Source organism: Passer montanus, unplaced genomic scaffold (genome assembly GCF_014805655.1).
Source record: "Passer montanus isolate IOZ18808 unplaced genomic scaffold, ASM1480565v1 scaffold1, whole genome shotgun sequence".
In the NCBI taxonomy this organism is placed as follows: domain Eukaryota; kingdom Metazoa; phylum Chordata; class Aves; order Passeriformes; family Passeridae; genus Passer; species Passer montanus.
The window spans coordinates 5,611,326-5,639,151 of record NW_024356504.1 but is presented as its reverse complement, the minus strand read 5'-3'; the positions used below and the strand labels follow the sequence as shown (position 1 = coordinate 5,639,151).

Below are 27,826 nucleotides of genomic sequence, written 5' to 3'. Positions count from 1 at the left end.
TAAAAACTTTATTATAAAAACAGCAAAGAGTTTACTCACCAATTGCTATTAAAATATTTCTTGATTTTAAAACCTTTGGAATATTAACACGCATACAAACACAATTTAAGGATTACAAAGAAACAACTAACCAGCTATACCACTAGTACTATGTGCACTACTTAAAGGGACACTTGTCAACTTCTGGTTGGATCTGTCCAGTTCTGAACGCGGGCAAAGGAGCACAGTGCTGTTTTTGCCCTGCTATGCCAATGTGCCTTATGAGGCACAGGAGTCCCATCCTGTCTCTGTCCACCTTTGCTGGGATTTTTCCATTTCTCTTAAGCTTTGCAGCTGTGTCATGATGCACCAGAAGGGGTGTTTTCCACCAACAAAATTCGATAAACTGTTCACACATTCCAATGTACAAAAACATGGAGCCAAAAATTGGGGGGAATGTATACCCTTTCCAGTCCAATACTTTTAAATTTAATAATAGCAAGTACAAGATTGTCCACTCAAGCATCCTCAAGTTGATGATGTCCCTTTAAATATTTGAACTCTATGCGCTCCGCGCATATGTGTGCTGTTGATAGGATCATATGCTGCCTGAGGCCAAAGCTATGACATAAGAGACATAAATGCACTCAAGAGAAAGACTTAGTAAGTCAATTTCTTGATAATAAGCCTTTCTGCTGATATTTGCAATAATGATGCCTGCAATATCAGTAATAACCTACTACAGTTTTTGATTCCCTTCATTCAATCCTCATATAGTGTACATGAGACCTGTTGAGAACAAACAAGCCCAGGCAGAATTAAAATTAAGATTTCCATAACAACAAGCAAAGCTTCACGGAAACACAGTGAATGGACTAATTTTTAATCTTTCTAATTATCATAATCTATCAAATTCATAGCTGTATGTTATAAAGCCAAAAAGTATTGCTGTGATCCGTCTAAGCAGGGGTTTGGAAATGCCATCCTTCTTCAGTACTGCTCAACCTAGACCATATTCCTTTGGGGACAGGTGGGATTCTCCAAGTTGGATTTTAAAGTAGTTACGGGATGCAAAAATCTACCTCTAAAAGTTGTTTCAGTGACTCACTTTGTCAGTTATTTGTTTCTACACTGACTTGGTCAAGTTTCAGTTCCAGGGGCTGGATATTGTTAAATCTTTGGTTTTTAGACTTTCTCAACTCATCTCTGTTCTGTGAACAGGAACACAGATACTCTTTCCAAGCATGAAGTTAGAGAAGCATTCCTTAAAGCATTGAAGCAATCTTTCCCAACCACATAAGCACTGTTTTCTAGTTCTTTCAAATACACTTGAAGTTCAGAGTTTGCTTTTTATGCACTGTGGGATAAATCATTTGATTCAGCTGCCTTTTGGTAACTGAAATGCTGTATTATCATGTTACATAAACCTTTGGAGTTTTCTGGAGTCATAGCAAGCAAAAGAAAAAAGGGCAGCTGAAGCAATCTGAAATTGGAACTCAAGTTCTGATTATTATTGATACCAATTATTGTGATTATTAATTTCTTGATCCTTAATATCTCTAATTATATAAAATATTTGCAAAAGCACCCTATATTAAAGGCAAACATATTTGTTCCAAGTCTCACGTAAAACTTGCTCATGACACAATACAACACTAGAGCAGAGGCTATGAGCTTTATATATCACTGAAATACTAGATTTATCTTTGAAATAAGTCATGATGTATACAATTTTCATTTTTAGTTAAAGCAAGAAGTTGAAAATTTGTTTTCATTTGCTCTGGTAATCAGTAGGAAGTTGTGCACACATAGGGTTCAAAATTTATGTGAATAAAAGAAAGATACTTCACCAATTTTAATATAACCCCCCACTAAAATATAAGGTCAACTTAAGAATAAATATCTTTGGGATACAATATTTTCAGTGGATACCGAAGGTGCTTTTTGATCATCTTCAAGTACAACTAACTCATGCAAATTTTGTGCCAGCAAAACAATATTTAAGAAAATTTAAAAAATAGGAAAAAACAAAATGAAAATTTGTTACCTCAAAATATCTTTCTATACTCATGTACTATAATGATTTTAATTGCAAACTACTTTACTACTTTATTCCAGTGTACATAGCTGCATTTACTGTAGGGATTAATTCATTCTACAGTAAAATAATTTATCTGTGCCACAACTCAATATTATTTAAATATTTATCTTTAATTTCAAAAATATTAAGTTACATCTCTTACTTGCATAGCTAGTATTAAACCTCACAATTGAATTATCATTATTACAATTTTAAAATTAATAGGTTAGGTTGACACTTTTTGAAAAAGTGGAATAAGAAAATATTTATATGAAAGAATTCCTTAACTGAAAGGAAAATTTAATTTTGAATTGAATCTAAAACTGACTGTGATCTACTAGCTTAATATATATATGCATTGCAACATTTTAAAAAAGAACCTGCCTACTTATTAGACAGCCCAGAAGGTCATCAAGTACTGGCTAGTAAGGTTTAATGAACAAGAGCTTTAAGTGACCATAAATGTGACATTATGAACCAGAATGTAAAACATACCTTTGTACTGACAGGCCTAATTCCAAAAAAGTGTTTATACATCTGTCTAGAATTACTTCTTGATCAGTAGCATGCATATTATATGGCGTAAAAAAATATGCCTACATATTTGTAAGACCATGGCTTAGTGAATAGCTGTATTTTAAATGAAGTTGCAAATACTTAATATAATTGACAACTATGTAATTTTCCCCCATAATTTTTCTAGTTTATACACCTTAAAATTTATACACCTTAGTTCTAGCCACAATCTTTTAGTACCAATTAAAAACCCCTAACCAATCAAATCTTATGAATGTTTTAATTTTTAAAAAGCCTGTATGTCATAAAGATTAATGACTTGGCTGTAAGAAAGGATACCTTTTTCTACTCTTAGAAATGATACAAATGCAATACCTCGTTTAAAATTGCTACTTGCAACTATAAATTATTAAGTTTGAAATCTAAGCAGGATGTTAAACTGTATGACTACATACAATAGCCTTATATACTAGACTGCATTTAATAAAAATCAGCAATTTAAATTATCTTCTAGGTATAAACAGGCTTTTGAAAATAAACGTGCATGACATCAGCACATTGTAGTGCTTTAAACAACCTCAGTAGCTTTACTTTGCAGAAAGTTAAAGATGTTTCTAAGTCTGCATATACTGAAAAGATCTAGATAACCAGGAAACAAGTAGATCATATAGATTCATTGACAGCAGTATTACCTTTAAGAAAACTCTGAACTACAGGCAAGACTGTAATACAAAAGATAACAGAATATTCCTCATCAGGAGCAATGACTGACAGTGTATTTGAAATCCACATGATTCATTTTGACAGTTCACAAGTGACTGAGTTTTAGAATGTACCGGTGATGTGAATGGCTAATTAACTGAATTTATTGCTACAAAAAGAAACATTAACCTGATGAAAGGCTTGAGTAAATCTAAAGGTTCAGTGCATATGTGTGTGAGACCAGGATTTTTTACAGGTTTATTCAAGGGCAGCTGAAGTAGCCCCTCATTAGGTCTTTGTGAAAATAAGACAATTGTACCATCAACACTTTAGCTGAATGCTTGAATCTGCTACCACATCCTCCAGTCTGGCAATTAACATGTACAATTAAATATATGTAGATCTACATGGACAGAAAGAAGGAAAAATGCAGAAATAGAGACTCTGAAGCATCCATGTGGGAAATGCAGGTTCATGCCTTGAGCTATGCATTATTAGGTGAGTGCCACAACTAAATGGAACAGAAAGAGGTGGCTCACAGCTCCTATTTCTTCTCACTTGCTACTGCACTTTCTCAAAGTAGGAATTCCACCCTGGATGGGAAATGCTCTCAACAGCAAGTCTAACGGGCTGCCCAGTGAAGTGGTGCAGTCACTATCCCTGAAACTGTTCAAGAACCACCTGGATGGGGCACTTGGGGATACGGTTTAGTAGTGAACATGGTGGTGGCTGGACTTAATTATCTGACAGGTCTTTTCCACCCTCAATGATTCTATTTCAAATCCTGGTTTATTTGATGTTGATACAATTGGTAATCTCTAATGAAAAACAAACTCCTCTGCCAGTAACAGTTCAACCATGGAAAAGGAAACAACTGTAAGACTGAATAGATATATAATAATCCAGAATTCCATTTGGTTATGGAGTACTTAAAAAGATGAATTTTTTCCCACATAGCACAAAAAAATTTTTACATAAATTCAAGCTAAAAAAACTAAATACATCCTAAATTAGTCATAATTTATAATGTAGAAAGAACCTCTCAACACCTGTGTTCCTGCCCACTTTTATACATCAAGTTGATTACAATGGCAGTGGTCCTGGTAGTGAAGGAAACTAACTGTGCAAAACAGGGGCAGAGAAGTATTTATGTTTGTAACATATTGTTATTTCAATTCACAGCAGATCCTAAAGTAGAAAGCTCTCCTAATAGTAAGATGTCTACAAAATGTTTGATCACTTAGTTTGTCTGTTAGAACCATTCTGTAAGAGTATGCACATTTATTTGAGTATATAAATTGTGAAGAATTTAAACTAGAATCATAACTCTAATAAAATTGCATGATAAATTAGGAAGTAGTGTTGAAAAATATAGTTTTATCTCATTTGTTATTAATAAAAGATGTAATTGAAGAAATCTGCAAACCTGGCATATTCATACATTTTTTACACCAAAGCTATGCATTAGTTTTCAATTCCATCCTTACAGATTTCTAAAACCTAATTGCTCAAAATAGTAAAGCAGATTATTATTGAAAAGAACATAGAAAAACCAAGGAGCTGTGAATATCAGCCATGTCGTAAAAAGTCAACTCATATTTAAAGTACCTTACCAAACTTAGTTAAAAGCTCCATTAAATAGCTGTTATTTGAACAGAACTTCCATCATGTTATAACCCTGTACCCTATAATCATGCGGTATTTCTGTCATGTTGGAGCTAACAACTTTCATCATTTTGTCAGTTCTGTCTACAAAACAGAAAATTACCTTCACAAGTTCCTGAGATTTATGCTTTTAATTACCTCCTATCTGCTTCACTACCCTCCATACCCAAAGAATCAATATAGTCTTATAAATAAGAAAAATGTAAAATGTTTGACAGAAGACAATGACAGTTCTGTACATTTTTATGTGATGCTATTGATTATTTTGTTTATTATCCTTTTGACAGCATGAATGATTTATTTAAATCTGCAAAGTCATATTTTGCTAATACTTGCCGAAACTTTAAAAAATTGCCTTCTGGCTTTTTAGAAAGATAAACACTATCATCACATCATCTTTATTAGCTTTAAATGCATTCAACAACAAGATCACCTTCATTGTCTCTTAATGCCAAAGTGTTACATCTGCTTTTCTGATTTGCCTCAAGGTGTTTCCTCCTGATTTTTGAGTCATCTCTTGATTTTTGAGGTGACACCAAAAATCAGGGCTGACTTGCAGTCATTACCCACACAGCAACACACTGTGCAAAATCAAGTTTATTTTCAATCCAATCATACCCTATGAACAAGACAGTGCCCACCAGGCTGTACCACAGCCAAGGACTTTTCTATAAGAAACAGAAAGTGTGCAGAGGGAAGCAGACATTTTCACTTATTTTAGGAATGATCAACAGATGACAAAATCTGTTTACAAAAAAAGACACCACCAAACAAAAATCAGAACAATAACACATGGACTGCCCAGCATCGTGCATTTTCACGTTTGGATATAGAGAAGCCTGGTTGTTAGAAAAAGGGATTAGATTAGTGCTGGCAGTATTGTATAGTGCCTAACTCCTAAAACTCACAGAATCCTTTGGGTTGGAAAGGGCCTCAGAGAGCTAGTTCAAATGTTAACACAGCACTGCCATGTTCACCCCTAAAACGTGTCCCTACACATCCCACACCCTCCATGGGATGATGACTCCACCACTTCCCTGGGCAGTCTGTTCCAACGTTTGACAACTTCCTTTTGGTGAAGAAATTTCTCCTAATAGGTAGTCTATCATAATAGCCAGTCTAAGCCTTCCCTGGACCAACTTGAAGCAGTTTTTCTCATCCTATCACTTGCATCCTGGAGAAGGGACAAACACCCACCTTGTTCCAACCTTCTTTCAGGGAGGCATAGAAAGTGATAAGGTAACCCTTGAGTCTCCTTTTCTCCAGGCTAAACAATCCTAACAACCTCAAGATTAAACAATAAAATAAAAATAATTAGGGAGAAGAGCAGAGAAACTATTTGAACACAAGGTAATGATTCAGAAGGAGAAAAGAGCAATTCTGCAGAAACCAAACAAATATCCTTCTAACTACAACTCACTTTTCCCTTATGGCTGCAAGCTACAGTGTCAGATGCCATAACAGAATAGACACCTTGGGGCCAAACTCCACAGTTGATGGAGACTTACTGCCACACACCAGTTGAGGAAAATGCTGTAGATTCATCTGCTGGCCAGAAGGAATGAGGAAGAACGAGCCAGGGGTAGGCAGAGAAGGAGTGGATAAAAGATAAAAAAGAGCCATTTCCACCCTTGCTCTCTTGCTACTGGACCCTGTTACTGGTATATGTATTCAGTAAACTCACTGTTGTGGTTTAGGAATGGTATTCCCCAATTTAGCACTCCAGCTAAAATCATGTGTCACTTCCCTTCCTCCCTCCAAATGGAGGCAGAAAAGGAAGAGATCCCAGGTTGAGACAAGAACAATTTAATGGAACAGCGATAAGATAAGAAGATGAGAAGTAAGAGCTATGGTATTAATAACAAAAGTTATAAGATAAAGAATCTCCCAACAACAAATAATAGGGGACTGCTCCATGTGCCACATTTCTGTGAGTGGAAGGAAGCCCTTCTTAAAGAGAGCCCCTTTTGTCTACTCCAAGCAGGGATGGGAGGTGGTGTAGAACAGTCTCCAGGCCCTGGCCATGGCTCTCCCAGCTACTGCAAAAAACTAGCCCTGTCCAGGGCAGAACCAGGACACTCACTCAAGATGATTTTTGGTTTTGCTGGAATGGCTGTAGTATACAGAATTATTATCATCATAATTACATAATTACTATGTAATTAATCCCAGAATTATTAAAAGGAAAAGTATTTCTTCAAAGGTTAAGCTAGATCTTTCATAGCATATCCTGCTTCCTCTTGGTGGAATACACATACTGTAAAATCTGACTCACAATCACAATCTGTTCCATGGAGAGGATCCTTCCTCTTCTACTCCCTGGTCTGTCATGGTAGTAAATATAACTGAGTATTCCTCATTTTTTCTGAGCTGGATTATAACACAAGACCATAGCTTGAAGTTCATTGACACATTAGTCATTGCTGCACATGCTGTATCACCACCATGAGGAAATGAAAAAAGTAACATGGTGTTTACAGATAATTTGATGTAAAGATGGAAATACCTGTGTTTATTCCAAAACACTGAAGCACATCCAATTGCAACTGTTAATGGATAATATTGCTTTTTATTTTTTTATTTTAACTATTTCCAAAAAGAGTATGTTCCTCTGTATAACAGAATATTTATGCAGACTAGAATAAGTACCTCATTGACAATACTGTTCAATCAACCTCATTAATATGAATCCTCGTAACACTATCCTTCATAAAATGAGATTTCTAAACTAATGAGATTTCTTCAACAGTACTGGACTCCTGGTCTCTACCACCTCCTAAACAAGTTTAGGAAACATACCTTTTCTCTATTCCCTCTTCACATTTTTTTCCCATTTCACTTCCTCTGTTCCTATACTTTTAAGCTTTTTCTCCTCACTACATCCTGCTTCTATCTCTGCTCCCTTCAAAATAAAAGAAAGAAAATTAAAAGCCTAAGAAGGAAAAGTAAACCAGAAGGCAAACTGAATGAGTGGGCGTTCAGCACTAGAGACAGGCATCCCATATGATTTGGCATGTCCTCGGGTGTCCTTTGTCAGTTACTCAGCCTGCTGTGGATGTCCCAGGCCCCTCAGATACTCCAAGACACTCAGATTTAGGCACCTAATCCCCCTCTGAGCTACAGCTAGGGTATCTTAAGCAGATCATGCAAAAAAAAAATGTTGTTGAAGTCAACCCCAGCTATCACTGCTGTAATGTTGATACCAGTTTTACAGATATAATTCTCTTGAAGGACTTCAAAGTTCAGGCTGTTAATACAACTTTAGTTTGCTGTTACTTCAGAGATGACATTTTATTTTTTTCTGTTTTGTGAGACTTTGGATCATCTCTTCTTTACTACAGTTTCTCCTGGAGCTGACAGAAATTGGAAGAAGTGTCCAAACTACTTGTAGCAGAATCTATTAGCAGAAATAGACAACCTCCAATTTGACCAAAATGCAGCTGAAAATATTAAAAACGGACAGGCAGAGTATGATGGTAAATGTCTGTAAGTATGAGTCAAATACTACCATTTCTTTTTTTGGAAGAGGACAGACATATCAAGCTAAGACTAGATAAAATTAAGAATTTGTATACAGAGGTTTTCTTCATATTGTACTTTTAAAAATTGAAGACTGGGAGATCCTGAAGAGTTCAGTTAGAAAATACTATTCAAATTATATGGCAGAAAAAAAAAAGCCATTCCACAAGCATTACTTTTGAAAATAAAGTCATCACTTCAACATGTACAATCCCACACTCAAGACAACCTATTTTTAAATATTTAAATTTTAAAATTTCCTCCCATCTCTGATCTTTCTTTTCCTGCAGGCAGCTGCAGATCTCTGCCTCTGAATGTGATGCCAAAACACTCTCACCACAGCTAAACATTCGGACACATAATCAAAAGAAACTCAAAACCTTTGTAATTCACTGGATTGATTTACTGGTAGGTTTGACAACTACAAATTGACTAGTCTGATTTTTATTTTTTTTTGGTGTATTGATTCAGACCAGTGAGTGTCCACAGCTCTCGGAAAAGATTGCAAGCAAGGAAACTAATTTTCTTCTCACAGATGAATACCCACTGTCTGTTTCTTGTGCAATTGATAAAACACCCCCAGAATGAGGTCAGCATCCTCAATCACCATGCAAATGAAATTCATTTAGGAGAAAAAAAAAAGACACTTAATAGTTTAGTTTTGCCATTTTAATTTCAATTAATTGCATAATTTAGGTCAGAGAAAGTTCAAAGGAATGGAACGCCTATCAACAACAAGAAGTACGTCAGCCTCGTAGAGCCAGAAGAAACTGTATGTGTGGAGTGACTGTGCTACATATCTCATTCTGCAATGTGCTACACTGAAGTTTTAATGCAGATTAACAGAGTTTGATACTGCTCAAAAGCATGTCACATGGCGGAACTGATTTCCTGAAAGATTCAGCAGTTGCAGCATTCACACCTATATGACTCCCTTCTTCCCCAGTCAGCAAACATAGGGCAGACTGTAAAGATTATTCCATGCCCTGAGCATAATTTCACATTATTTTTGGTCCAAAGGGACCAAAAAGAAAAATACATGCAGAGTCCAGACTTTTATTTCTGTGCAGGAGCTTCAACAAGCTAAGAAAGAACTGTGAGTCAGAGCTTGAAACCCCACTACTGTTACCTCAGTGAAACAGTAATAATGCAGATTATCGGGGTGGGGGGAGTGTCTATTTGGATAGGTGAGAATAACACCCAAATAAAATTGGATCTCACTCTCAGAAAAAAAGATGCTTATATAAATAATTTCTTAGATTAAATGACTGAACCTGAAGAAAAATTTAACATCTTATTTCTCTGGAGAAGCTAAATAATGCAATGAAAGGCTAGAAAGCTTTTGAAATAGATTACATTATGAAGACTCATTCTCCAAATATTCCTGGAAGTTGAGGTTATGAAACAATCGTGAAATTACATTTATATTTAAGTATCTTCTGGTATTCATAACACTGCTATAAACTTAGCACTTTCCAAAATCAAATTTGTGTTGTTTGTGGATGTCCTGGTAAACTAAACTGCTGTAGAAAGTTTCTGGTATTCATAACACTGCTATAAACTTAGCACTTTCCAAAATCAAATTTCTGTGTTGTTTGTGGATGTCCTGGTAAGCTAAACTGCTGTAGAAAGTAAAGGTGCTGCATTTCAGCATGTCAAGTATCACAGCCACAGTGCTTCATCCTTTCTTACAACCATTCATTTCAAAAGGATTATGTTATTTTCTATTAACTACAGCTGAATATATTTATCAAATTTAGGAAGAAAGATCACATCACCCTATTGAATACAGCTGGCCCAGAAGAAGTGTAGATATAATTTGCTATACTTCTGTGATGCCACTATTTAAAGCAGAATATTATATGGACTTTTAGTTCTACCTTGTAAGTCTAGACAGGAAAAATTGCTTGGTTGACAGAAGCACAAAATGATATAACATATCAGGTCTTTTTTTGTTTGTTTCAAGACACTGAGTTGTGATTCAGTTTATCTGCCTGAAGTGCTGTTTGTCCACCTGAATGTCAGCACAGACAAAGTGAGTGACCCCTCTGGGGACAGGTCCTACCATCAGAGGAACCCTGACCTGAAGAGCAGAGGGAAGAGTGGGGGAAGCCTGAGCCATTTCACTGGTGATGGATCCACCTCAGAAGCAAGATCCATGAAGCCAAAGAAAATTTTTAAAAATATTATTGTTTCCTTGATTTTATCAGTAAAAGGACATACCTGGACCAAGTGTCAGAGCAGAAAAGATTTTTTTTCCCCTTAAATCTTAACCTTAAAGTAGAAAGACAAGCATACTAAATTTAAAATATAACTTCTGAGATCAGGTAACTAAGCAGATATTGCCACTTCAAAGGCAGTTTAATAAGCTTGTCATACGATGACAGATTTAGAAATCAATTTGAAGCTGAGATAGCACTGCTTCAAAATCCTCACCAGCCTAGACAAGAAAGGCAAACCGGGGAAAACACTTCACAAGACACTTTTCAAAGTGCAATGTTAGAGGCAGAGAAAACCAGGGTAATGTGTATGGGTGCTTTACTGCAAATGTCTAGGAGCATAAAACACCCAAAGGCTTTGGAGGAGATGCCTACAAACTGTTTCTGAGACCAAAATTATGATAGAAAAATATATAATATTAACACATCACTTCAGGATTTATTCTTACCCTCGAGACTAAAAAAAAAATCTGGAAATTTGAGTTTATTTTTATTAACTCGATGACAATAGTAAGAGTCTCCTAGAACAAATACATAGTCCTTAACTGTCAAAGGTTATAATCTTATCATAGCTTCCTTGAATTTCTTTAATTTTCAAGTGACTTAGGATGAAACATTAAATGGGTATATATTTTAAAAACACCAGTGTACTCTTTTGTTATATTTTTTTTTTTTAAAAATTAACCTCCAGGAAACAGTTTCTTTGAATTTCTCATGCTCAAAATGACAGCTAGAACTAAGTGTTTATATTTATTATAAATGAAAGTTTTGGAAGAGTGACTTCATTCAGAAATGGAAAGACATATCAGCAAGGACATACAAACAACAAGAAAAAGCTATTTCTTCTGGAAGAAAATCAAATATGACCTGGAGAACTTACTGGGAAGCTTTTCTGCTTCACCACCTTTTTTTAAGAAAAAAACCTCAGGCAAACATTTATTTTTGTAATACCTGTTGAAGGTTATTGTACCATCAAATGGGATATCACCTATGGACATGGCATTGGATATCATGCCAGAGCTATCCAAGAAAATTAAGAGTTCATGCTCTATGGATTTCTGCCTCTGAGTGGACAAAAAAACCCACCAGGCTGAGCAGAATGCAGGTAGAAATGGAATGAGTAATTTGGGAAAAAGAGACTTAGATTAATTATACCTAATGCACCAAATTAAAAAAAAATAAGGACGGAAATTGGCAATACTCACATCAGAGTTAAAACGAAGCTGGCAGACATTACAGGAAATGACTTGCTTCTTCTTTGGGGGAATGGACACTCCAAATGTATGGTTTATGACTGCTTTTTGCACAGGATCCATCTGGAGAACAAACAATAACCAATTTACAACTTTTCAGGGCAATAAACAGTACAGAAGAAAAATTAAAAACCAAACAAACACTTCCAGCAGAAGGCTCTTTTCTTTTTTTTTTTGAGATAAACAGGAGAAATAATATTCCAGTCCTCACAATAATTAGATTTAACATAGGTTAGGGAATTGGTAGCATGCCAAAGCTGTAGAGAAAAAGGAGCTTCATTGTTGCTGTCATCCCCAGGTTACTAAATAGTTCTTTCCCCAGCCCTGCACGTGTTCTGTGCTGCAGGGCCCCCCTACCACACCTGAATTGCAAATGAAAACCCTCCCCCTATCATCACCCACTGCCCCAACAGACACAGTACAGAAGCCACTTGTGCACCCTGGCAAGTCACTGTCATTTATTTCTATATGCTTTCCTTTGAGTGACAAATATTAGCATGTATTTGAAAAATAATCTCTCCTGGAGATCTCTTTGTGAAAGGAGGTCCTTTGCAGGCTCTGTTGCAAATAGCACTTGCTGGGAAAAGAGGTTGCAATCCCCAAGCAATTCCATGCAGAACTGGTCAGTGACAGAGCCCTTGGGAAGGCTGAAGTTCGGAGGAACACGAAGGGAGTGCTTGCACCAGGAAAGTTAGCACGCTTCAGAAAACATTTTAACACTGTAAGAAACGTGGGATAAGGGAAAAATCTGAATGTATTGCTCCTAAATTTGACTGAACCTTTTCAGGAACCAAAAACTGTTTACATCTTTGCTAAATACCAGGACTGTTGTTGGTCATGAATATGTTCAGGATCACAGAGTGCTCTGGGCAATGACACAGGGTGTTCAGAAAACAGAGTTCAGAACTGCCACTGTATCAAGGCCTAAGTACTAATGTGTCATTCTTCCTGATGTGACATGAATACAGATTAAAATTCATTTCCTGATGCAAAAATACTCAAACCAAACTTTCTAATTAAAGAAAAGGCAGAATATCTGGTCTGGTCTCACAACTGATTCTGCTCTCAAGCATGATGTTGAACCAGACGACACGTGAGACCCCTTCCAACCCAAACAATCCTATGAGCATCCATGTATGTGTGGTCCCTCATCCTTATCGAAGATAAACAATGGATGCTGAAGAGAAGAGGAAAAAAATGGAAGTTTACAACAAAAGATAAGTTCTTATTTCCCCATTTTGTTTTTAAACCAGTTCAGAAGAAAATAATTTGATTTTTATAAAGTCAGATTTTTCTGAAGCTTGTTTTGCAACCACAGTGATATTTTTTTCCTTTACAGTACTATTAGAAGAAACCATCACCTGTTTAATCCCAGGTGATACATAAGACACACTTGGTACTAAGCTGACTTGCAAAAGGAGGAGAGAACAGCTGAAGTAACTGATCCCCTGAAGAATTAGAACAGAAAATTACCTGCTTCTAGACTTTCTAAACATGAAGATAAAGACTAATTCTCTCTTAGTACAAATTTTAAGGTTCCTGAGAAGCCTACACTTCTGAGGATTTTCTGCACATATATGTACACACAAAAAAAAAAATTCAAGAAAAACATTACTGCATTGTAAGAAGATATTCCTCAAATATATTACCTAACATTAAACACTTTTTTTGACAATGGCTACATATATTTATTGCTGCATTCATTTTAAACCAAATGCATGATTTTGTAAATGGCATTAGTGACAAATGTTCCAGAGAGGTAATTTAATATTTATCTCCTGCCACTAAATACTGTATTTCATTGCCACAGGGGTACCAGGTGACAATACAAAAGTAAAACCACTTCATCTGGAATGATCTACTAAATTATTTAATGATGCATTGTTGTTACAATGAATTGTGACAAAATTAAAAAAAAAAACCCTGAAATAAATGCCCTTGTTACCTGCTTCTTCTATTTCTAGGACACAATGAGAATTCAAAGTCTAAAAGCTTAAAACACAACAAAAAACCCCCTTTTTCTGACTTGCACCATTTATGGAATCGCTCTACGTAGCGTATCAAAATTATACATGCAGAAAAAAAAAGTTTTTTGAGCATCCACTTTATAATAGATATGACAATCAATACATAGTACTATATTTATTATACATGTTAAAATACTGCTGTATTATTAGGGAAGAGTTGGCCGGGTTTTTTCTTAAATGTAAGATAAGATATGCTTTACATTTCAACTTAAATACTAAGTGTTAATCAGTTAATCTAGAAGAAAAGAGTAATGTTCAAAAGTACCTCAACCATTTGGAGTGCCTGAGATCGGTGAAAAGAAATAGCAAAAATACCCACAAGTGTCTGCAGTCCCGCTTAAACAAAATACAAAGGCAAGAAGCAGTGATCAATGACTCCTCTGTGCACTCCACGTAACAATCCACAGCGCAAGGCTCTTCACAACCACAGTGCAGACTGTGCACAACGTCCCAGCTTCAAACAGATGCAGCAGCACAAGAACAAAAACCCACAAAAAGAATACAGCTCATGCTGCCTCCAGAAAGTACCACTTGTGATCCCCAGGGGAGTGGGTAATGATCCCCCCCAAACCAGAGCCCTGCATGCAGGCTGGTCATGATTAGAATTCAAGAAGCACAACATTAACAATTAATACACTGTAAATATATCAGAAACTGGGGTGGATTACAGCACGTTGGAAAAATAAAATAGTATCTCTCTGTTAGAAGATTAACGCTGCAGGGTAAACTGATCTTATCCCTACACAAAATTAGGCTCTTCACTGCAGGGAGGGAGGGAGTAGGAAAGAGGGAGAGAATTATTTGTTGAGGTATTTATTAGGAAATGATGCAGCATAGTTTGCCCAGTGGGAAGCACCAGTATTTAAGAACCAGATCTATAAAACAAAATAATAACAGAAGCTAACAGCTACCACAAATGCAAATAAAAATCTGCACTATGCTGTTTACGCTACAGGGGAATTTAACAAAACAATTCATAGTGCTCTGGTAGACATAATTAGGTTTAACAACCTGTTAGTATTGATCTCCTATTTAAATTGGTTTAATAAAAAGTTAAATTTAAAAATGTGTTTCCAAGAGAGTTGAAGATACCATCGTTTTTGCAATGAGTCTTGTTAAAACCACCCAAACTATCGAAGCAAGCAAGGACTAAGAGAAGTCAGACAGAAATACTCTATAGCTGCTGAGACGTGCAGCAAGAACTTCAAAGGCACCTAGAAAATACAAGTGTAGCAACAGCCAGGACAGAAGAGGGGCAGCACAGACATTGTATTTCCTACTGCTTTTTTCATATTTTCCCACCAAAAATTTTCCAGACTCAGGTGTTTTCTGTGTATTTGATAAATTCCAGTGACTTTCTCTTGCATACTTACCCCTGAAACTGATGCAAACCAGTTTGCACCCTTTGCATGTACTTCCAATGCCTACAGTCCTCAGTGCCAAGAAATTATTTCTGTTTAAATATACTTTCATAAAATTCAATTTTACGACATCTGTACCACATCCCGAGTTATCTTCTTGCTACTCAGTCATTCTGTGTATGGAAATCATTCCATTCCTTTCTACATTCTTGTTGCCCACCTCAATTCTACCAAAAAATCAACTAATTCAAGTAAATATACTGAAAATATGGACAGGATTAGAGCAGTATTGAACTCTGAGCTGATCTGGGTAGATCCGTATTGAACTGTGAGCTGATGTTTTCAAGGAACCACTAGTATAAACCTGAGTTCTCCAAGTCTTCATGGCCAATTCCTAGCACACTACTTTCTATGTCAAGTTTTGTGAATTTTTACTTCCATATGCCTCACTTTAGAAATATCTAGATGTAACTTTACCAACCACTATTGTCTAGCTTGTCAGTCTTATCAAGGTCTTTCACAATTTTTGTTGTCCTTCTTAGTCCTCACTACCTTGGAGAACTTTGCCAATGGCAAATTTCCTCAGCTCAAATTTCCTTACCTCCCAAGCATCTTTTTGTCATGCAAGAGTCTTCTTATGCCAATTTAGTTTTCTTTAAAAATCTATGCCAAAGGGTTTTGTGAAAATCTTGTTGGTAATTCAGACTATGTGGATTTAAACATCCTTATTCACATGTTTGTTGACACTTTTAAACAGGCTTGTAAAGAAGGATTTATCTTTACAAAGGAATTATGTTGGCACTTTACAGGCAGTTTACATGATGAGGTATTCTAATATACTGCTTTTACTGAGGTACCTATTCATTTGCCCTTGCATTATCCCTGGAATGGATTTTAAAAACTTGCATCATATTTTCCACCTTTTAGTCCTCAGGTACAAAGCCAGTTTTAGATGACCTGTTACATCTTATCATCAGCAATTCAAGCAATTCATCCTTGAATTATCTTACCATTCTTGCTACCAGAAACTCTCCCTGCCCTGCTGTGTATCATGGTACCACAGGCTCTTCTGGTCCCTCCTGGGAAAGGAACCAGACTACAAAGAGACATGGAAGTAGGCACAGGAAAAAGACGAAAGAAAAAAGAAGAGTTGGAAGAAGTTGCTTGGTGAAACTGAAGTTCTGGTTATTTTGAAAGATCTGTTTATATACAGCAGACTGCACAAACACCAATTTGTGAGACTCAGAAATAAACTGCAATGATCCTGAGGGGAAGTAAGTAACAGAATCATAACCTTAAACATGAGTAAGGTTTAAAATTGTGATTGGCAATGAATGTCCTGTTACCTCTTACCATGATGTAAGTCTTGGGTCAAATATAGAGTTAACTGTTAGACAAGCTTTTGTAAACATAATATTGATAGTGGGCATAAGGGATGTGACTCAGTATCACTTAACCAGCATGTGTAATAAGCTTCTGAAAAACACAGAGAGTGGCCTTCAGCATACTGTGTTGGTTTACTCTGATAGAGAAGTTTTAAACTGTATGTGGAACAAAATGATAATATAATCCAGTATTTCCCTCCAGAAAAAAAAAAAAAAAAAAAACCACAAAAAAACCCCCCAAAAAAACCCCACAACAAACAAACAAAAAACAAACAAAAACAAAACAAAAAAATAAAACCACACAACAAACCCAAAAACCTGCTGGCATATATAAATTACCAGTGCAACATCTAAATTAAGTTCTGTCACTCCCTGTGTGTCTGAGCTCCAATTGTTATGAAAGCCAAGCACACTGCCACTGTGGAGAATGATCATTCACTGGAGCTTATCATAAATTCTGCCAGATATACACAGCCCCCACCATAACTGTACATATTACAATGACTGAAAGAGTGACAGAAGTGAATACACATACTCAGCAAAGCACATACTAAAAAATGCTCAGCATTAAAATCAGAAACATTAACATTGTGATGTAATGCTTGGCCAACACAAACCAGCAAAAATCTGTTCTCTGCACGTTTGTGCTGCTTTTGTTCCAACAGGGAACATATTTCTCATTTGACTAATTCTAGGCATAATTTAGTGTTCAAGTCACTGCAATTCTGTCACACATTTCATTGTTTATTTTGCATCAGGAACACTTGTGCCAGCTCTGCTGATGGAGCTCTACCTGCAAGGAGGTTGTAGCAAGGGGAGTGTCACTGTCTTTTCCCAGGTAACAAATGACAGGACAAGAGGAAATATCCCTAAGCTGTACAAAGGGAGGCCCAGACTGGATATTAGGAGAAATGTATTACTGAAAGGGTTATCAAGCATTGCAACATTGCCCAGGGAAATGGTGGAGTGTCCATCCCTGAAGATATTTAGAAGATGCGTACATGTGGCACTGAGGGATATGGCTCACTTGTGAATTTGGCAGCGCTGCCTCAATGGCTGAACACAATGATCTTCAGGGTCTTTCCCTACATAAATCACTCTGTGATGTGAACAACTTTCTTTTCTAGCAGGAAAGCCATCAATATTCCCTGTGCATCAGCTCTCCTTGAGCAGCACAGAGCGTCTCCAGAGATGTATTTCTGTAGTGTGAGCCTGCAGCTCTCTAAACACTACCTCCCTACACCTCTGTCCCTATGCTCTTCACAACATTTGGGGGTTCTTAAAAAACAGGCAGACATAAATAGCCTGTAATCAAACCAGGGGTGACTCAGATTCTCAGCAGCTGATTTGGAGACTTGTGCAAATACTTCATTGAACAAAAAGAATGATTAATTTACATTATAGAGGTTTTTTTAGAGCAGTCCTGTGGTCTAGCTGAGGGTTGCTTGAATCACTTTTTTTTTTTTTTTTTTAGGAGGCTCTCAATGTACTTACACAGCACATTTGCACAGAGCATGAAATCTGGATCTCAGGGAAACTGAACCCAGCCACACTCAGGTTACACAAAGTCCATGATTTTACTTTTTCTTTTTAAACTGCTGAGTAGATGTCTCCCCAAGCGCAGTAAAACAAGCATCCACTAAGAAAGAACTCAGACCACAGGGACTAGCATCTCCCTTCCCTTACACATGATTCCTAAAATACAACAGCATTGTACTCTGAAGGCAAATCTCTCTGAATGCAACATCTCACTGTGTTTGTCTGTCCCCTCAATTTGGCAGCAAGCTCCAACTTCCCTGAGGAAAACAGTGGCTGTGGTAGCTGGGACATCCACACACTGCTACTAGTCAGTGTAATCAGCAGGAAGCTTCTTAAAAAAACCCAAAAATCTTGCTGTAATTCACTTGTTAACATCAGATACTACAGCTATCCATGAAGAGTTGCTGAATTAAGACTACTGAAAACAAAAAAGGAAAGAGATACCTTTGGTGTTTGCACTTCTACTTAATTTTCAGTGTAAGACAACTAAAAGGACACACAGAGCTGAAAACAACCTTTATATCTTAAAAAAAGTATTTGAAATAATAATAAACTCAGCTTCCTCATTCTCCTTTTAGATTAAGGCTCAGCTTTTGCAAATTTCACATTATTTCTGTTAACAGAGTTGCAGGGCTATGTCCCTGGACTTCAGAGACCAATTTTCCATCTCCAGATCCTAGCAGCTAAATTTCCCTCCCTACATTTTTATATCCAGTCCTACGGTATAATGCAGAGCCTCTGGGTGTGCTACCCTCTTACATGTTCCCCTCGGAAGTTTGCATGGAAAAATGAAAAAGAGGCTGATTCTCTTTGAGTGCCTGCATTCACAATCACACCGAATATGGAAAGTGATTTCTGAAGTGATTTACAGATTTGGGTTAGGCCAGAGGGAACCATTACAGCTGATTTCCTGAAAAATTTATGACATAATTTCATTCACTGAAAAGGTTCAGCCCTTCCTATTACAATGTCCAATAATTTGTGGTCAACCAGAGCCTAAATTTTAGGAAAAAACCCCATCTCAACAGCTTGATTTAAGAGTTTCCAAACAAGTTAAATTTACATGACTGTGGAAGCAATACTTGCTGTGTTATTATAAGCCACTCAATCTACTTGTGCTTCTCTGTTAAAGGTCACTCGAACCTCAAATACCTTCTGAATAATGCAGGCACTCATGCACTGTAATCATGCCAGCTCTTAACCTTCTCTTTGATAAACCAAACTCCTTAAGGTGCTCACAATAAAAACCTTGATCATTTGCTAGCTTTTCTCCAGTTCCTTTGCAGATTTTCAATACTCCATTGAAGCCCAGATACTAAAAGTCAGAACCCATGCTCAAATATACTTTCTCCTTAGCTACCTAATCACATAAGTTCTGTTTTAACAATAAATGCATTCACCATCTTTCCTCAGCATCGACTTGGGAAGCAGAGCCCTAAATCTTTACTGACATGCACATTTATCCCTCCTGTGTGCTAGCAGCAGCAATTTCACCATCACACATCCTTCTCTCTTCTCAGGATGTTTTCTGACCCAGCCTCAGAGAGGGCTACAACTGCAGCACACTGGGAATCTTGTGTTGAAGCAGTGACTGCTTTCAGTAAGGTTTGCACACAGGAATTTGCAAACCATTATCAGACCAGGATCAGGAGGCTACTGATGAATCCAAGTCTTCTCAGTAGAACTTTCTTTCTCCTAACCTAGTTCTGAAAGCATGGGTTAGACCAACATAAGCAAAAGGAACAAGTGAAAGTCAAGGATTTTCTAACCTTCTGCTTTTCTGGCCTCTTCTTTGCACTACTCTAGCCTAAATCAAGTAACTGATATTAAAAATCAAAATCAAAGATAAATAAACTCTCAACTCTTCTTACCTCTCTTCTTTCCATGTAATGTGATATGATTAAGCACAGAGGTCAAAAGGTAACTGAGAAAACACTTTAAAGCTAATTTTTGCTATTATTTTTTTCAGTGTTGTGAATATTTCCTCTGCCCTTCCTTCCCTTCATGCTTGTATATTTATTGCATGTTAAAAACAATTTCTGAGTTAGAAAATCATAATCAGGATATTCTTAGTCTTAAATTTTCAGAATCTTCTGAAAATTAAATACCACTTCTGTTTGCTGTTTTAGAAATCTTTGTTATAAAATATTATGAAAATGTAATATTTGATTCCTATAGAAGTGCTTGACCCAAAGAAAAAATTAATGAGCCATCACAAAAAAAAAAAAAAAAAACCCCAAAAAAAAACCCCAAAAAAACCAAAGAACAACAACAAAAAATTTTCTAAATCTGGTCTCTGCTTCTTCTAAGGCTTATTCTCAAGTAAGGATATAAATAAATTAAAGGATTAAGTTTGTTATGAGAACACCAAAAATAGATTTAAACTTTATGGTAAAAATTGTTGAATTTTCTGCTCCAGACAAAAAGAGAGATTTTTATGGGTGAAATAAAGAAACAGAAAGCTGCTGAGAATATTTTAGGATAAAAGAGAATTCCCCACCAAACAAATGGAGAAGAAGTAAAAAAAGCAAATATCTGTGGCTCAGTGATTTTTGTTACATGAAACTGAACTGGCTTTATGTATTGGGCAGCTTCTTTTTTAATCCATCCAAATTACTACTCTACCATTGTGCAACACTTTGTTTGTATCTGTAAAATGAGCTGCTGGGACCATGACAGACCAAACCTGAGAAAAAGAGTAAAGTCCAAATCCAATGTCAAGCTCAAGGAATAAGACAGTTTTCTTTCCCTCTGTGGCTATGCTGGCTCATAGGTTTAACTGTACATGAGTCATTTCATCTGAGTCTTATATCACTCATTTGTAAAATGGGGATAAAAATATTTGCCACCCCATTAAAAAAAGCTGAAAGGTCTAAATAACATGTTAAGATCATCTGATAAGTGTTATATAACTGCTATTTATTATTAAAGCTGCTGTTTTTCAGAGCACTCAGCTGTGTTCAGGTAAACAAAAAAAATTACTGCTTTGCCTTCAGATCCAGAAAAAAAACCAACCAAACATACTGTAGTTTGAGACTTGCTGAAAAGCAAACCAATAACATACTCTGAGAGTAAAACTATTCTTGTTACAATACCTATTACCAACTGGCAGTAAAATAATATAAATAGGTAAAATAACACAAAAAAGTACCTTCCAGCAAAAACCTGCCAAGAGATTCAAGCCTAAGAGCCTGTACTCAGAAAAGGAGCTTAGACAGCACATAGGGCAAACAAGATTCCTGATTTTCCTTTTCATCTTTGAGATAGTCCTTAGCTGTGACCCTTTTCTACTTAAAAGTCTGCTCTAAGTTTTGATGAGTTTTCCTGCTCCCAGGCTGCTCCAGAACACCAAAACACAAAGATTAATGATATTGCATTAGGTACACTTGAATTTCCACGACAGTTCTGAACTATGCTGAGAGGTTAAGGACAAACTCAAAGCTTTTGATTAATTCTCTGAACAGGAGAGAATAAAGACACAAGAAATCTAGTCTTTTGAAATGAATTAATATCATTACTTTTCACATACTGAAAAAAAACCCTAATAGGATAGAATTTATGTGTATATGGAGACTTCAATATGAATGTATAAAATGGCTAAATGTAAGTGAGAAGCAAATCAGAACCAAGAATTGCCTAACTATTTTCACAGCTGTCTTCTGCTTTTCACCATATATAAGAAATGAGGCCTTTTTCACTTAAAAATTAATAATGAAATTTCTGATTTGGGTTTGTTTTTCTTGGTTTTGTTTTGGGTATTTTTATCAACATACACAACATAAACAAACTTCAAAATGCTTTTGATTAAAAAAGCACTGTATTTAGATATGAATCTTTAAAGGATTCCTCTAATTAAGCCCACTCCGAAATTCAATATAGTATCAAAGTCTGTTGGTTTGGGTTTTTTAATTACGTTTGGTGCGGATTTTTTTTCTTTAGATTTAAGTAAATGAGAAACAGAGCAGGCAGAAACCTGTCTTGCCTAACAAATACACAAGCAAAAAATGAGATCCTCTTTCCCGAGTGGTAACCTGGGGAAGCAGCTGAAGTTCATGGTGAAAATGGACAGACTGAATATAGAGAAGACCAGTCAGAAAGGCACAGCTACTCAAATCAGCCCTGCTCTGCCACTTGAAATGAGCTGGCCAGTGCTCCAAATCTAGGTGTTGCCGGTCTCCAGGCATGCAAAGGAAATCAAAGGTTCACAGGGCAGCTTAAAACTGCCATTACCTTCAGATTGTCATGAAATTGACTGTATTTAGAGTAAAAGACTACAAGTACACCCACATTCTGAAGGAATGACTATGACAAGAGTTACATTTCAGCTATGTTTTTATAACATATTAACTAATAATTACTACAACAATTCAATTTTACACCGAAGAATATGACAAAGGTCTAAGGCACAGCAGGAAAGCTCCCCATGTACAGCCAGGATGCTGCAAAGGCAGCCACTTCATCAGAAAAATGGAGAATTACTTTTCTCTAAAGCTGCTCTAGAATTTTGCTTAGAACTTGTAGAACTTAGGTTTGTAATTAGGAACTAGCAAAACCTTCATAAGCAGAGTGGTAAAACACATGCTACTTTTCCTAACCTACCATTCTGTGACTGCTTGCTTGGAAGGGAGATGTTTTAATCACTCTCTGTTTACAAAACATCCTTCAGTTACCTAATGCCTAAAATATTTACGATTAACAACCCTCTCTCTTTTAAAAGCTTTCTTGTATGAGGAACATGCTATTAACTTGAAAAGAAAGCAATTCAATGCAGATAAATGTTTCTGAACTTTCCTGTGTTGACTAATAAAAGAAATAAATATTGCTGAAATGTAACAAAGAGTAACTCCAAGCTTTCTGTTAAGAACGACATAAAACACATAGCCAAGGACCAGATTTTATGAAGGACTCAGCAAATTGTAGGATTTGTACACAGAAACTGTACTTTAAAGAATTAGGATGACCTACTTAGTTTTACACGCAATAATGGATGCAATGCAGCAATTCAGAAACCATTTTTCAAAATCCACCTGGTGGATGCCAGACTCCTGCAAAGGGGTAGGGAAAGGCTGCACCTGGTGACTTCTGTTCTTCACCACTGCGTGTCAGTGCACTTTCTCCTTGGAGACAGGTTTCCTTATCTGGCAACAGAGAAGGAAGCTCATCCACCCAACTACTCTTCAAAAAAAATACAAAAGCAATAGGAAAATTTGTAAAATAATTAATGTTTGAAGAGATTCTCCCTTAAAGCCTGACTGTATTCCTTTAATAGACACTTTCCCCCCCTTGTTATTATATGTATGATATTTTAGAAGAATAGACAGAAAAGTGCTCATTTAGGCTCACCAATTTCACAGAGCTGCTTTTGGAGAGATTCCTGACAGGAACTAGGGAACCTGCACCGTTCTGTTAAAATACCAGAAACTGAAAAATCTGTCAAATTCAACTGACAACCCCCTGGTTTTGACAGCTTTTCCCCCATATCTAACTCAGTGTATCTTATCAGGTGTTTTCTTCAAGTTCAGAGGTTTGGGTTTTTTTCTTTCAGGAAAAGATTCAGGTATTTTGCGGGAAAAATATACCACCTCCAATAAACATTTTTTCAGGGCTTCCACAGGCTGAGAAGAATTTTCCCAAAAACTACCACAGCTGAAAGAGCTCTCTGCTGCTTTGCCTCAAATGAGTAGAAAGACAAAGAGGGATTCCTGGTTTGGTAAAAAATGCCTAAGGGTACAAAGAAGAGTAAAAAAATTGACAAAATGATCACGTGGAGAGTAAAGGGCTTCTGTAGCCAGGTACTTAGACAAGAGACAGCAAAGACTAGCCACAGAACAGAGGTCTGTGCTCACAGAATCTGGGCTTATGTGGTCCCTGAATTTCAGCTTTCCTCACCTGTATCTCAGAAAATGCCTATTACTTTTTGTTTTCCCTTAATAAATGACAATAGGATGACTCCTCATGTTGTGAATAGGATGATTCTGGCTATGACTTTTATATCCGTAACAGCTAAAAGTGAAATAGGAACATTTTTAAATTTTCAAAAGAGGAACAGAAGGAAAACCTGAAGTCCTTGTGTGCCTGCATTATTATAAAGTATATAAGAGGTTTGTAAGAAAAATATTACTGTTTCTTAATTAAAGAAACTCTAACCAACAAAAATCCTCAAGAAAAATATCCAGCTACCCTGCAAAACACCACTCCTAAGTCAATTGCTTAAATTTTCTTTCTGTGCAGTTAATGAATGTAAAGTATGGCTCTTAAAAAAATTTACCTCCTCTCTGGAGTCAGATGAAGAGGACCAGAAAAGGTCACTTCCCTCCACCACTCCAGAAAAGGGAAAAGGGGAATTCAGAACACAGGGACAGGGTACTTGGACAAAAAGGATGGTAGATAACGGGTTGGCAACATCCAGTTGGCTGCATTTGTAATCTGTTCCTGCCATACACATCCCTGTGCTGCAAAGCGTACTTTGGCACTGCAGCAGGGTGTTAAGTGGCTGAATTCAGACCCTGCTAAGGAAAGAGAAAGCTCCCAAGCCACAGTGTCCTGCCAAAAAGGCAGAAGAGGCACTTGGCACAGAGGGGCGAGTGAAGCTGGTGATACGGGTGCCCTGTGCTCTTATCTGCTGAACTCAGCTTCTGCCTTGGTGATTACTGCGCCCTTCAAATGAGAAAGAGATAGGCAGCAAATGAAAATGTGAGTAATAATTGAAAATGCAGAAGAGGAAGGAGAAAATTAGTTCCTCCCTGTAGTTGTCTTGGGGGTAGTCCAGGGATACTTAGTCTAGGCAGGGCTAATGTTGGAGAAGAGTCAGAAATTTCTGACTGAGTTACTAGTCAGCTCCTCTTCCCTTCCTGTAGCACATTCCAGCTGGCTCACCTTCACTGGCAGATGTAAAATATCTCTGGTCCACTTTGCAAGGGGACTGAGAGAACTCTAATATAAAGAATCAGCATAAAGCTGCTTGCAGAGAAATAAGACACTGAAGCAATAACGAGGCCACATTAACCCATGTGTCCTCTAAAACTTGAAGGGTATGAACTAGCATTTAGAAACCAATCATGGGCTAGTTAGATGCAAAATGTTTCACTAATGTGAAAGCTACAAGAGATGCTCTAATCTTTGATTACCCCTGAGGCCATAACAAACTCAGAAAGAAGCATATGAATTGCTGATTATTTTCTATGATGATAGAATCTGAGAAGCTGCTGATAATGTTTTTGTGCAGATTGACAGGTCCCTGGCTGTACTACTTAATGTGAGTCATGTAGCACTGCTCTCATTTCAGGACAAGGCAGAATGTGCTGAAGTTTTGAGATTTCTTTTTTTGGGGAGTACACAAACTTTATATCAGGAGATGGAGATCATGAAGTGATCGCGATCGGGGATCTTGACATTGCAAGATAAATCCTGGCTTTCAGCCACTTTAGCATGTGTACCATGATGTGATCACAAAGTATCCTTTCATCATTCAGCACACAAGATGGATGACAGGAGATGAAGAATCAGGGAGGTTTAGAGAGAGAACGGTACAGAAGGTAAAGCTGTGTGGTAGAAGCCAGCAAGTGTAAAATTCAAGATTAGGTTATAATAAACACACAACAGGGATCACCGTAAACTTAGCTTTGATTTCCACTATATACTTGATTTACATATTTTTGAATGTAATCAATATGCAAGTTGTTAACCTGTTAAGGCATCTTTAGAGTCATTTTAGTGTGCTGAAAAAGAACTCTGCTTTAATACCTTCTGGTCCACGTCCATCTCAAACTAGAAGTACCAATTTGGGAAGTTTCTATCACGATGATTCCTAATTTTTTATAAACAAGAACACTTTAAGTAATAGTAGCTGATAATTTGATTCAAGCTCTGCATTTCAGACAGGGGTATTGAGCAAGACCATTTGGAACCTGATGCTGCAGCATTTCTGACAGAGAGGTTTGTCCTTCCAGGCAGCAACTCAGGCTCAGACACTGACAGCCTGATCATGCCTCTGCTGCTCTGACAAAACTACTTGCTGCTGAGATGAAAAGACCAGGGAAGACAGCACCTATTCTGCAATACCACTTCGCTTGGAATCCTTCATCCTGCCCTTACAAGATCCCCTTCTGACTGATCTGTTGAAACAGAAAAATTTTATTCCCCTTACTGAGGAATAAAGATACATATCCAGTGAGTACAATCATTGTCCAAATAATTTTTCCTACATAATAAGTCCTAATGAACAAAGACAAAATTAATTGGGGCATGAATTGACAATTACTATACATACATCCACAGCATATTTAGAACTATTGATAATTTAAATAGAAGAAAAGGGGAAATGGCTTAAACTAAATCATACAATTCCAAAAAGAAAATAAGATATGACTGGGGTAATAATTTCTTTTACAAAATCAGGGTCTGCTCACTACTTCAGCAGAAAGTACCCCTTGTGGAGAGAAGGTAGGGATCAAAACACTTCCACAAACAAAATGGGAACACTAAGGTTTTATCTGGAGAATCACAGATGTTTTCAGAACTAAAAACTGTCAAAGTTAACTAAATAAGAAAGGGTTTATTCCAGATTTTAAATATGTTTCCATAAATAAGAGAAGTTCTTTTGGGAAAAAAACTGTAGGGAGTGTTCCTTTGAAGATGTTTATAGTTAATACATTTTACCTTGTTCTTCTGCCTTGGTAGTTATTTATGTTTCCACAAACAAAATGGGAACACTAAGGTTTTATCTGGAGAATCACAGATGTTTTCAGAACTAAAAACTGTCAAAGTTAACTAAATAAGAAAGGGTTTATTCCAGATTTTAAATATGTTTCCATAAATAAGAGAAGTTCTTTTGGGAAAAAAACTGTAGGGAGTGTTCCTTTGAAGGTAGTTAATAGTTATAGTTAATACATTTTACCTTGCTCTTCTGCCTTGGTAGTTATTTATGCACTGCTCCCATGTAAAAACTTTCCTGTTTTAAGGCCACTGATGTTAATTTAGAAACCACCTCCTGGCAAGGTCTAGAAAAATGTTTCTGTCTCTGACAGCTGTTGAGAATGCAGGTGGATCCAAAAAAGTTTTGTCTCAGACTATTTCTTTCTGCCACCTTCAGTGAACACATACAAGTACAACCAGCACCCAGAAGGGTCCCCTCAGTCCCTTGGAAGGCAAAGAGATGAAGCGAAGCACACTGGAGGTTTCCCTGCCTGCAGTCCTTGACAAGTCCTCCTGTGAATGAAGTGCATGGATTTCCTGATTGATCCATAAAGCAAATGATGGCTTTTTTGGCTCTTCTAATATTCACTTCCTGCATAAGATAAAAGATCATGGCTCTTTGGATGATGTATATGTTATGGATCAACTGTATTTCACTTGTATAATTCAAAGTCATCTTCTGGAAAAATTGTTTTAAACACTTTCACATACTATTGCCACCACTTTGGAATGAAAAAGGGAAGAACAAAAGACTACATATACAAACCCTAGAAATCTCCATTTGCAAAGGTTGTGCTAAGTTAGAAATAAAGGAAGTGCATGACAGCTAGCATTCAATGTGCCTGTCAGTAGATAATCATGAATGATTTAGTTTTCCAATGAGCTTT

General features: G+C 36.8%; 1 protein-coding gene across 13 annotated transcripts in view; it reads right to left on the bottom strand.

The window, feature by feature from the left end:
• The window catches only part of ZNF385B (zinc finger protein 385B), a 158,610-nt gene that overhangs the window by 25,404 nt on the left and 105,380 nt on the right, over positions 1 to 27,826 (bottom strand). For all 13 annotated transcript variants that reach the window (XM_039702462.1, XM_039702471.1, XM_039702554.1 and 10 more), the window contains one exon: positions 11,886 to 11,996. In XM_039702462.1, coding sequence (XP_039558396.1) covers positions 11,886 to 11,996 — 111 coding nt within the window. The remainder of the gene's footprint in view (positions 1 to 11,885; positions 11,997 to 27,826) is intronic.